This window comes from Neoarius graeffei, chromosome 16, assembly GCF_027579695.1.
Source record: "Neoarius graeffei isolate fNeoGra1 chromosome 16, fNeoGra1.pri, whole genome shotgun sequence".
NCBI lineage: Eukaryota > Metazoa > Chordata > Actinopteri > Siluriformes > Ariidae > Neoarius > Neoarius graeffei.
Genome location: NC_083584.1, coordinates 27801405 through 27813855, shown reverse-complemented (window position 1 = coordinate 27813855; position 12451 = coordinate 27801405). Strand labels below are relative to the sequence as shown.

The 12451-nt window shown below is 43.9% G+C and overlaps 1 protein-coding gene across 3 annotated transcripts in view; it reads left to right on the top strand.

Annotated features, from left to right (window-relative positions):
* Positions 1-12451, top strand: part of tpd52 (tumor protein D52) — a 79795-nt gene that overhangs the window by 28794 nt on the left and 38550 nt on the right. Inside the window, exon 1 of one of the 3 annotated variants that reach the window (XM_060942728.1) lies at positions 3231-3365. The exons of the other annotated variants lie outside the window; for them this stretch is intronic. Coding sequence (XP_060798711.1) covers positions 3231-3365 — 135 coding nt within the window. Of the gene's footprint in view, positions 1-3230; positions 3366-12451 lie in introns of those variants that run through there. 3 annotated transcript variants of the gene reach the window in all.

Below are 12451 nucleotides of genomic sequence, written 5' to 3'. Positions count from 1 at the left end.
ATTAGGTCAATTGGCAATAGGTCATTAACATGACTGGGTATAGAAAGAGCATCTTGGAGTGGCAGCGGCTCTCAGAAGTAAAGATGGGAAGAGGATCACCAATCCCCCCCCCCCCCCCCCCCCCCCAATTCTGTGCCGACAAATAGTGGAGCAATATCAGAAAGGAGTTCGACAGTGTAAAATTGCAAAGAGTTTGAACATATCATCTACAGTGCATAATATCAAAAGATTCAGAGAATCCGGAAGAATCTCTGTACGTAAGGGTCAAGGCCGGAAAACCATGCCGAGTGCCCGTGATCTTCGGGCCCTTAGACGGCACTGCATCACATACAGGCATGCTTCTGTATTGGAAATCACAAAATGGGCTCAGGAATATTTCCAGAGAACATTATCTGTGAACACAATTCACTGTTCCAGCCGCCGTTGCCAGCTAAAACTCTATAGTTCAAAGAAGAAGCCGTATCTAAACATGATCCAGAAGCGCAGACGTCTTCTCTGGGTGAAGGCTCATTTAAAATGGACTGTGGCAAAGTGGAAAACTGTTCTGTTGTCAGATGAATCCAAATTTGAAGTTCTTTATGGAAATCAGGGACGCCGTGTCATTCGGACTAAAGAGGAGAAGGACGACCCGAGTTGCTTTCAGCGCGCAGTTTAGAAGCCTGCATCTCTGATGGTATGGGGTCGCATTAGTGCGTGTGGCATGGGCAGCTTACACATCTGGAAAGACACCATCAATGCTGAAAGGTATATCCAGGTTCTAGAGCAACATATGCTCCCATCCAGACGACGTCTCTTTCAGGGAAGACCTTGCATTTTCCAACATGACAATGCCAAGCCACATACTGCATCAATTACAGCATCATGGCTGTGTAGAAGAAGGGTCCGGGTACTGAACTGGCCAGCCTGCAGTCCAGATCTTTCACCCACAGAAAACATTTGGCGCATCATAAAACAGAAGATACGACAAAAAAAAACCTAAGACAGTTGAACAACTAGAATCCTACATTAGACAAGAATGGGTTAACATTCCTATCCCTAAACTTGAGCAACTTGTCTCCTCAGTCCCCAGACGTTTACAGACTGTTGTAAAGAGAAAAGGGGATGTCTCACAGTGGTAAACATGCCCTTGTCCCAACTTTTTTGAGATGTGTTGTTGTCATGAAATTTAAAATCACCTAATTTTTCTCTTTAAATGATACATTTTCTCAGTTTAAACATTTGATATGTCATCTATGTTCTATTCTGAATAAAATATGGAATTTTGAAACTTCCACATCATTGCATTCCATTTTTATTTACAATTTGTACTTTGTCCCAACTTTTTTGGAATCGGGGTTGTATATAAATCACTTTAATTGTAAAAATTACTAGATTAGATTTATTGTTCATGCTTAAAACTATTCCTGTGCCATTCTTGAGGTCTCAAGGCATTTATAAATAAAGTGAGGCCATGGTTCTGCGTATATGCTTTAATGACTCTTATGTTACTTGCATCAATTTTTAAATACCAGAAACCTATCGCGCTGCTTGTTTTTGCGTTAAGGTTTGTATTAAATGAAAGTGAACAGGCGAATATTGATAACTAAATTGTTTAATATGTCATTGTAACGAGAAAAAATCAGACTTTTTTTTTTATTTGCTTTACTAACCATTAATCCTCATCTTAAAAATCAGCATTTTGTATTTCAGTAAAGTCTCGTGTACTCACCAGGGAAGTAACAAGTTTCTCTGGTTGTCATGTTTTCACACTGCTAATAGAAATTATTTGATCTTATTTAGTTAGTAGTTTGTTTAGTGTGAAAGTGCAGGATGTACTGTAGCATGAACCATAATGGCATCAGCAAACCTGAGGGTGATTTTATGTAAAGCTTGCTACCATATTTTTTTTCAAACTGCTGCTCCTGCTGAGTCACAGGGCTGCATAACACACACAGAGGAAAATGCTATCTACCCTCTTCCACATACATGAGCTCATGGATATCTGCAATTTGCTAGTGTCACTGTGCCAGAGGAGAGTGAGCACACCATCCCTCTCACCCACAGAGCATAGCCAGTTTTGCTCTCCAAGACACCCGGGTACAGATGGCTACATAGTTTGATGTTTGAGTGTTTTCTCCACCGGTGGTGGTGTAGCTCCAGACCTAGTTTTGGGCGTCGGTTCCCTCCAGGCCTTGGTTCGCTGTGGGTGATGCCTGTGCTCCCAGCTGTGGACTGCAGTGAGCTTGTTGCTCATTTTACATCGTGGTTGTCCAGCGCTCTGTGCTTTAATGCTTGGCGTGATGTTCCGAGCGATGTTGCTTGGTGGTGTCGTGGTGGCTGTGCAGGCGGTTTGGGACACACCAGCGCTTTGCGTGGCAGAGCTTCTCTGCTCGCTTTGTGGATCCATGGCGTGATGTTCTGAGCGATGTTGCTGATGGCGTCACGGCGGCGGTGCTGGAGATGTGGGACTTGTTTTCGTGCGCCTTTTGGTGGGACTGTGGCTGCTACACCACGGGAATTACATCCTGACCCCTACTTGGTGGACTTTTTACTTATTTTTTTTTCTTTTTATTTATTTATTTTTTCTTTCTTTGTCTACTATTGTAAAGCGTCCTTGGGTTTCTTGAAAGGCGCTATATAAATTTAACATTATTATTATTATTATTATTATTATTATTATTATTATTATGACGTTGTCATGGTTCAAACTCTCAGTCTCCTTTCCTGCCCCCTTGCACAGCAGTTTTTTTTTTTTTTTTTTTTTTTTTAATTAAATTATAGAAACTACCACTTTTAGCCTTGCCAGTTATGTTTCTGGGCATCCAAAGCTATTTTGGGGAATACTCATTTGCCTAAGTTTACTTTGTTTTTGGATCTCTTTTTGAAATTTCATTCAGCTGACCCCATTTGTGGTGTTTTAGTGGTGCATGTAGATGGCAGCACCCAGTTCTGTGCTGTGCAGAGGCAGTTTGAGATGGATTAGAACTGTAATCTGGGCCACTACAGATTACATCCTCAGTGTCACATGACCAACAGAGAAGTGGCTTCTCATTTATCTTGGAAGCCAAGAAACATGGGGGGAAGGGCATGAAGCAGAGTCCAGTACAAGATAACAATGCTTGTTCAGCCGTTTACAAGAACTCCTTAGCACTCCATCGCTGTCTTGGCCTGTTCATCATATGATACAGAAGCAGCGTGGGGGCACGTAATCCAATCACAAAGTGAGCGGTCATTGTTTAGAGAGTTCCAGGATGGATCACACGGAGGACTACACGTCTCCTTTCAGTTTTGAGCAAGGGCTTAACACCAGCTACCTTTATTTGTCCCTGAAGGAGAGCTTCACTCCACCCAACTCACCAGCACGGCCATGCAGAGGTAACCTGTGTGTAGGTATGCATGTGCAGGTCATGATTGTGATCATGGTGTGCAGCAAGTTGTTATCCCCCGCTGGCCAAAAGGCCTGAAGGGGGATTATGTTGTGGCGATGTCTGTCCATCCGTCCTAGAAAGGGTACTCACCTTCTGAAATCAATTCCCCCCTCTCAATTTTTGGAGGAATTTCACAAAACTTTAGCCTGGCAAGCCAGACTAAATGTGAATATTTAGTCTGGTCTCGGTCGTAGACATTTCCGAAGGGTGTGGGAGGAACAACCCGCTGTCTTTCAAACTGTCTCTGTGCATATAAGCCAACGCTCTGACCAATCAGCGCAACTGTGACGTAGTCAGAGCGACAGAAAGTAGTGGGGGAGGCCTTGAAATAATAAATAATTTTTCAAAATGCATATTAATTAATAAACAGGTTCTAGATCTTAAGAAGTTTGGAGATAATGACCACAAGTTTGGAGTCTGTACCACATACTTAACATACACTCTCTTATTTTTTTTTTTCAAGTGTTTGCTTAAACTGTTTTTGAGAGTTTTTATTTAGTGGTGTTTGGTGAAATAATTTCCCTTAAATTTAAAATAACGAGAAAATAAGAAACAATCAAAAAGTAATGTTTCAAAGCTGTTTATTAATTCTTCGTACTGCACAAACTAGCCCATCCTTTTGGCTACGAGCGGAGCCAGCTGGTAGATCAGACTTTTGCCATAGCCGGTCGGCAAAACAGCGAAAACGTCCTTCTTGAAAAGGAATGAGCGGAGAGCCTCTTCCTGCTCATGTTTCAATGAAAACGCCAAGTCTAATTCTTCTCAAACTGATTCCAAAGCGGAGTCAAACGCGCGCTGTTCACTAGCCTGTAGCCATCTTTCCTGTTGTGCTTTCTCCAGCGTCGCGCAGCCTTGTCGTCACTCCTGCAAAAGCCCGCCCAAAGAATCCAAATAAAAACCTTGCGTTGTGATTTGGCGGGCACGATTTGATGCCCGGGGTGTGTTGTTGATATGGTGCGAGGCTAGACCCACTCGTAGGCAAAAATATTTTTGGCCGCTAGGCGGGTGGGTCTAGTTTACTAGGCTAACAAAACTTGGCAGGATTCTTTGTCGGTAATACACCTCACAATTTTGTTCAATTCAGTCACATTTTACCAGAGTTATAGCCCTTGATTAACAAAATTTATAATTTGGCAATTTCACGAGTTGTGGTCGGTTTTTTTCCCACCTTCTGAAATTGACTCCTCTCAATTTTTATCCCCTGCTGGCCGAAAGGCCTGAAGGGGGATGATGTCTGTCCATCGGAGGACTTTCACGATACTTGGCAGGATTCTTTGTTATATGTCAGTAATACGCATATTGCAACTTTGTTCAATTCAGTTGCATTTTACTAGTTATGACAGTTACCAGCGGGGGATATTGTGGTCTCCGAGCACTCATTATTGAGGACACTGAAACGTCCAACTTTCCTGTTTTTGAGTTGCACTTATACACTATGGTGAACCTCTTTATTGAAACTTGGTTGGCATTTTATTTTTAAAATGAATTATAATAGCTTTGAGAGACCCCAGTTTCCTCATGCAGTCACTTCTAGAAGTATTGGCACCCAATATGTAAAAGCTAAAGCTGAGATTAATAAAAAGAAAGAAACCGCTCACACTGAAAATATGAGAGAAATCAAAACTTGGAAGAATTTTTGGAAAAAAAAATCCTTATCACAAAAGAGTGGGACTAGGACCCTGGAGGTTCAGAATCTGGAGAGATTCAGTAGTCAGGGGACGTCTTGGGCTGCTCGCTCGGTGTTATCCAGGAAGGCTGCAAAAGACTGTGCTGTTATGTTGACAGAGGGAGGTTGCACAAAGTATAAAATGCATACAGATTTCTTAACCTATTATTCCTTTTAAAATAGGTTCGATTCCCTGAATCAGCAGAACTAACTCAAGTGCCTTTGAGCAAGGCACCTAACCCTCAACTGCTCCGGCAAGTGTGGTGGCGTACCTTGTGTCTGATTTGCCAAAGAAAAACTGATGATGCAATTATCATTTAGGGCGCAAAAAACAAACACAAAAAAACAGCCATAACATAATCAGGGTCCCCCCCCCCCCCCCCCCCCCCCCCAAAAAAAAAAAATTCTTGAATTTTGGTTACATTTTCCAGAACCTTTTTGTGATGGTATCTGGTTTTTGTATACCAGTCATCCATAAACATTGTTTCAAAGAAGGTTGGTTTCTCTTTCTGTTGTTGCCTCCTCCTTTGGTTGGCCAAGGGTGCTAATAATTGTGATGCATACTTTTGGTAAGGTATTTTTACTTTTGCATTTTCTTGGAACATATTTCTTAGTTACATTTTTCAATTTCTGTGACCTTTTAACTATAGGATGTGTGTTTTTTTTTTTTTAAAGAACACCCATCTTTACTAAGGGCACAATAATTCTGGAGCTTTTTGGAGCAGTAGATTGATGATGTACTCCTTTAATTTACTGCGTTTATAAACAGGTTACAGGAAAAGGTCTATGATTGGTTATCTACTGCGTCAGTCAAATTGCACCTTTCTGTGAAAAGTGCATCTTGGCTATGTAATGTAATTTTGAAAAGTGTCAGACTCTCTCTAGTGAATACTAGAAGTCTGGCTTGCAAGACTAATTCAATAAAATTCCTGCTTCTTGGTAACAGACCAAACAATTTTCTTCCTGCCAAGAAAAGTGTAGAATTATTTTTACGGTTCCAGATTAGTGGTACTGCCACTTTGACCTTCACTGGCACATGATCCAATCACAAAGTGAGCAGTCATCGCTTGGAGATTTCCAGGATGGAGCCCATGGAGGACTACACGTGTCCTTTCAGTTTTGAGCAGGGGCTTAACACCACATAACGTGTGGGGTGGGGGGTGGCCTGGATGGCTCAGTTGTATTTAATTGATTGTGAAAATGTTCAGTGTTGGGATTTTTGACGGATTTCTGTACACTTCAGTAGGCACACTATAACGTGTGTGTGTGTGTGTGGTGGCGGCTTGAGAAAAGGCAAATATTGTTTAGGGGTGTTCACACGGCAACTTTTACTCCGGTGTAGCACCGGGGCTGCCCCGGTAGAGCGTTCACACGGTACAAAGTTATACCGGTGTAGCCCCTGAAAGCTGTTTAAACCAGTGCAAATCTAACCCTGCTCGGGAGGTGGTTTAAGAAATTTACTCCAGAGTAAATGCTAGTTTGCGGGGCAGCACCGATTTATAAAATGGGCCGTCTGAACGCTACAGGGGCAGACTCGCTACGCATGAGGAGAGTTGATTATATACGGGCGTTGCATAATTTGCATCCTGGTATTTTGCGCTTCCAAAATGGCGAATATCAACAGAACTGCGTGTCTTCCAGTGTTGCCAGATTGGACGGTTTTAAGTGCATTTTGGCGGATTTGAACATATTTTGGGCTGGAAAATGTCAGCAGTATCTGGCAACACTGGTGTCTTCATCCACGTTGTTTTCCCGGTGCTTGGTGATGCCATGACAACCGGGAAAAGGAAGTACGTTTTCACGCATGCGCATATTTCATTTCCGCATTATTACTATCATATAGCACGGTCGCAAAAACTGCCGTGTGAACGCAAGTGGGGCTGCACCGGTGCTAACACGCTTCTCTCTAGTAAGCAGGTTTGTGACGTGTGAACGCTCCACAAAATTTACACCGGTGTAAGATATATCGCAGCAAAATACATCAGTGCAGCATCGATGCAAATATGTGCCATGTGAACACCCCTTTTTATAGTACTCTGTATATTCTTATTGTTTGTATAGTTCTGGAAATGTCAGGCTTTGCTGAACTGAAATACTGTATGGCTCTCAGTCACCAACACACTTGTCTAAAAACAACTGCTATATATTTGCTTTTTTTTTTTTTTTTTTAATAAACAAGTCCAACCTGTTCCATATGCATGAGCACAGATGTCTGTGATTGACACGAGAAATGCTGTGTTCACATATATACCGGTACGATAGTAGTATAACTGTATCAATACAAAGTATAGACCCTTTTCAGTCACGTGACCTTCGTAAACGCGACCGCCATTTTGGACATGTAGTGGACTTCGGCTCGAATCAGTTTGAATGCGAGGAAGGCGACAAACGAAAAACATAAAAGAAAAAGGAGCGAGATGCAGAAAACACCTTCACTATCCAGCGACGTAGGGCATTTACAGGGCGAGCAGAGGGAGAGGCATTTACAAAAATTGAGGTTAGCAGGCTTAGAGAATGACGTTTACCTGCTTCCACCAGGATTGTTCACTGACGTACGGAAGTACACGAAGCCCTCGTCTTTACCTGACTTCGGCCCACATGATCTGTATACCTATGTCGTTAAAAACCCATTGCCATGCCATACACATACACGCCAACGTCCGAGGTTCCGGAGCGTGCTCCGGCTTGCTCCAGGAGTGCTCCGGCCGAGGTTCCGGATCGCGCTCCGGCTTGCTCGCCCTCAAATTAAGCAGCGCGCTCTGGCTTGCTCGCCCTCAAATTAAGCAGCGCGCTCTGGCTTGCTCTGGAGCAAGCCGGCGCGCTGCTTAATTTGATGGGGAGCAAGCCGGAGCGCGCTCCGGAACCTCGGCCGGAGCACTCCGGGAGCAAGCCGGAGCGCGCTGCTTAATTTGATGGGGAGCAAGCCAGAGCGCGCTGCTTAATTCTCGGACGTTGGCTCCGGCAGCTATTTACACTGGATCCGGTGTAAATAGCTGCTGGTTCATAATTACAGTAAACTAGTAAATCCAGTAAAGGAAAAACTTGAGACTGAAAGGTTTTAACAGTCATCCAAATGACTGAACGTAAACATTGCTACAGTAACATACCAGCTATGATGTTGTTGACATTAGCTAGTCAACAATAGCTACTACAGAAGAACAAAGAGGTTACAATGGGTTATTTTAGCCTATTTGGTTACACACTCGCCGCCACAGAATGTTAACAGCAATGTAATGCCTTTTCTGGCTAATTTTATTCGTCTTACCTCCAACAAAGTGGTCACTACATAAGCGTTGGTATGCCGAGGGCTGCCAATCTTTCCTGTTTATGGCCGCTATCCATCTTCTCCGTCGGGATCCGATAAAATGATAACCCTTGCCTTGTTTGTTGATGGTTACTACATCTAGGTGCACAACAATATAGTGGCATGATGGAAGTCTTGCTGAAAATAATCACTTTCTTTGCTGCCGTTCCTCAATGTTGGCTGTGGTAAACTACTGGTAGTACATGTCCAAAATGGCGGCCGCGTTTGTCGTGACGTCACGTGAAAAGGGTCCATACCGGTACAGTTTAGTGCATCTGTCCACACTAGCGAGAAATGTTTGCGGTTTTCTTTCACGGTAGTTGAAATGCGCATGCGTGAAATGTTTCCGTGGTTACCGAGTAACTTCCTTCCGAGAATATGGTGGATGAAACAACGTGTGTGCGCTTTTTGTTGTCAATGTACAGTCTGTATTTCTGGTGGTCATTTATTCAGTTGAATCGTATAAAACGCGCGAGGCAGTTGAGAAAGAAAGAAAGAAACGAATCTCCGTTCTTCACTATTTTATTCAGCGAAGACATCGATTGAGGTGTGTGACTTTGCGCATGCGCATTATATTTGTATCGATACAGAACCGCTTCATCTGTCCACACTACAGCGAAGCGCTACAGTACCGGTACGAAACCCATACATTTGTGGGTTTCGTACCGATACAGTTATACCGCTACAGTACCGGTATAGTTGCTAGTGTGGACAGGTGTCGCGGTACAAAAGTAGTATCGTATCAGTACAAAATCCCTAGTGTGGACAGGGTAAAAGAGTGGGCCATCACTCCCAGCCAGAGAGCACAGTCTGTTTTGCCTCTTGGGCCCCCATGCACCCTGGGTCATGGGATCACAAGTGGATGGCACAAAATACAGGTGTGAATGGGGTCAAATGTGTCTCGTAGAGGCCTTGAGCCGATTACTCAAATCACATTTGGAGGTGTTCTGGGACGCATATGGCCACATCACATTTGTAGTGTGAACATGAATGTGTCTTGATGTAGATAGCAATGAAAGACCAACTAAAAGACTGCCTCGTTGCCTGAGCTGAAAAATATTTAATCCTCATGAGTTGCGACGATCAATCGCCCAGTCATATTGTCAGCCTACTGAATATCACGACTATTGCGATTGAGCAGAAATGGACAGGTTGCTGCAGTGTTTTAATACATTGAGTCTCTATAGTGTAGCATGATGCACAGAACTAGCTTAATAAATATTAGTACTAATATTTGTACTAATGTTGGCAGTAGTGGGAGATGGAGAAGCAGATACCAGATTGGGGGGGGGGCTTTATTATCCCAAAACTGGAGTAAGTAAGGGGGGTGGGAAACCATACAGAAAATAAGGCCTAAATACCAGGGATGAAAGGCGATTTCTGGAGTAAAGAGCAAAAACAGTGCACAAGTGCAGCACTGGAGCTTATGAACAAGCAACCTGGATTGGGAGCAGCACACGTTTGTGACAGGTGTCTGACCAGCCCGATCTGGCCACAGGTTTCTACAGGAGTGGGTGAGGGCACCGTCTGGACCCCTGGCGTCTGTATACTTGGTCTGCATGTGCCGTCGTGTTCGATTGTCTCTGAGCATTATTTCCATGGCATGATGAAATTCGTTATTGTGAAAATGTCAAATATTGCGCATTTTTTATTTTTTAAAATAATTTTAGGTCATATTGCCCGGGTAGGGGCGGCACGGTGGTGTAGTGGTTAGCGCTGTCGCCTCACAGCAAGAAGGTCCTGGGTTCGAGCCCCGTGGCCGGCGAGGGCCTTTCTGTGCGGAGTTTGCATGTTCTCCCCGTGTCCGCGTGGGTTTCCTCCGGGTGCTCCGGTTTCCCCCACAGTCCAAAGACACGCAGGTTAGGCTAACTGGTGACTCTAAAATTGACCGTAGGTGTGAATGTGAGTGTGAATGGTTGTCTGTGTCTGTGTCAGCCCTGTGATGACCTGGCGACTTGTCCAGGGTGTACCCCGCCTTTCGCCCGTAGTCAGCTGGGATAGGCTCCAGCTTGCCTGCGACCCTGTAGAAGGATAAAGCGGCTAGAGATAATGAGATGAGATGAGAGATTGCCCGGGTCTGTTTGGAAATTGTGCTGAACTGATTATAACTTGACGCTGCACTTCTAATGTGCTTCCATAGCATTCTGTCGGGTGGTGTGGCTAAAAGAGCAGACTCGAAAGCAGCTGCATTTTGTCGTCTCACGGGCTGCTCGAGTGAGGAGTTTGAAACGGCCTGTACATGTAGCCTGTATAAAATAGGATTCACTGGACGTTTTCTGCCTGAAAACTAATGCAGCAGAAGTCTGCCATAATAAATGTGCTTGGCTGCCTTCCTCCAGCGGAAATGACGTATGAAATCCGAGCAAGTGGTCACAGGAAACTCCTTCGCAATGCCAGGTGTAGAGGATGTGGGCATGTTGGCTTTCCACTCATTATCGGATCACCTAAAGAGATCTTTATTCCGTATAGTTCTATTGACATGCAATATTGGGAGGTTGTTAAATTAATTTCATGAATGTTCGTATGTGTGAGTGATGCAAAGGTTATGTACGGTGTAGTGTATATCACCAGTGTAAAGGAAAATAAGTGTGACTACTACAGAATAAACGGGTTGTGGGGTTGGCAGAGTTCTGGTGCTGGCAGTTCCTGTCAGACCCACATGACGACTAAACACTACATTCAGCAGGACTCTTAAACTGCCTTTTAGAGCCATGTGAGAGACCTGTTTAGCAAACATGTTCTAAATCCTTTTTTGAGTTGAATGGACTCAGTCACTGTTCTGATTGTACATGCTTATTATAGGTTCTAAAGAAAGCGCCTCTATCAACATGCACAGTCTGTGTGTTGTTTTTTATAGTTAAATTTTAAATGCTTAAGTGAAATCGGGTGCAGTGCTGGCTGCTAACAGAATTACAACAGGATTTACATGATTATACGGAGAGTAGGTGGTCACTGCTTGTGCTGCTGAATGGATGTGGTGCTTTAAATTGGTTGAAACATTTTCGGTGTGATTTCACGCAGCATTGTTAATCCTGTTACACCTTCAGCAAATAGCAGTTGTGAATTGAGATTCAGCTAAAGCACCAGTTCCAGATTTGCAGGTTGTAAGTTAATCAAACAGGAAGGCAAGTTCATGATTTTGAAATGTTTAATTATTTGTAATAGCTACCCGGATGGCTCAGTTGAGTTTAATTGATTCTGGTGCATTTCACGACTTTACATGTAGTACAGCATATTGGCTAACTTTTTTTGAACACTCGCCACATGTTTCAGGCCCGCACATGACTTAATTTAGGGGGTCATTTTGACAATTGTTCATAAAGTCTTCTTGAGTTCCATATAATTTAACTCCTTTATGTATTAACTAAATGAGTATTAGAACAAACAAATAGCTCCATGAGATCTCTGGTTGTTTTGTTTGTTTGGAAGATAAACCACCCCTGTGCTATATACACATTTTTCTGAAACCCCACTTTATACGGCCTTGAGAAAAAAAAAATCTCCTCCTCACCCCCGGCGGGGGGGTGATATCCATGTCATCCTCAAGCTCGGGTCCTCTACCAGAGGCCTGGGAGTTTGAGGGTTCTGCGCAGTATCTTCGATGTTCCTAGGACTGCGCTCTTCTGGACTGAGGCTTCAGATGTTGTTCCTGGGATTTGCTGGAGCCACTCTCCCAGTTTGGGGGTTACTGCCCCAAGTGCCCCCACTACCACGGGGACCACGCAACCCTTGACCTTCCACATCCGTTCCAGCTGCTCTTTCAAGCCTGGATACTTCTCAAGTTTCTCATGTTCCTTCTTCCTGATGTTGGCGTCAGCTGGGATCGCCACATCTATCACCACCACCCTCTTCTGCTCTTTGTCCACCACCACTATGTCCGGTTGGTTAGCCAGGATCTGTTTGTCAGTCTGGAAGCTGAAGTCCCACAGAACCTTGGCCCTGTTGTTTTCAGCCACCTTCTGTGGTATGGCCCATTGGGACTTGGGTACTTCTATTCCATACTGGTTGCAGATGTTCCTGTATACTATCCCAGCCACTTGGTTGTGCCTCTCCATGTACGCTGATCCAGCTAGC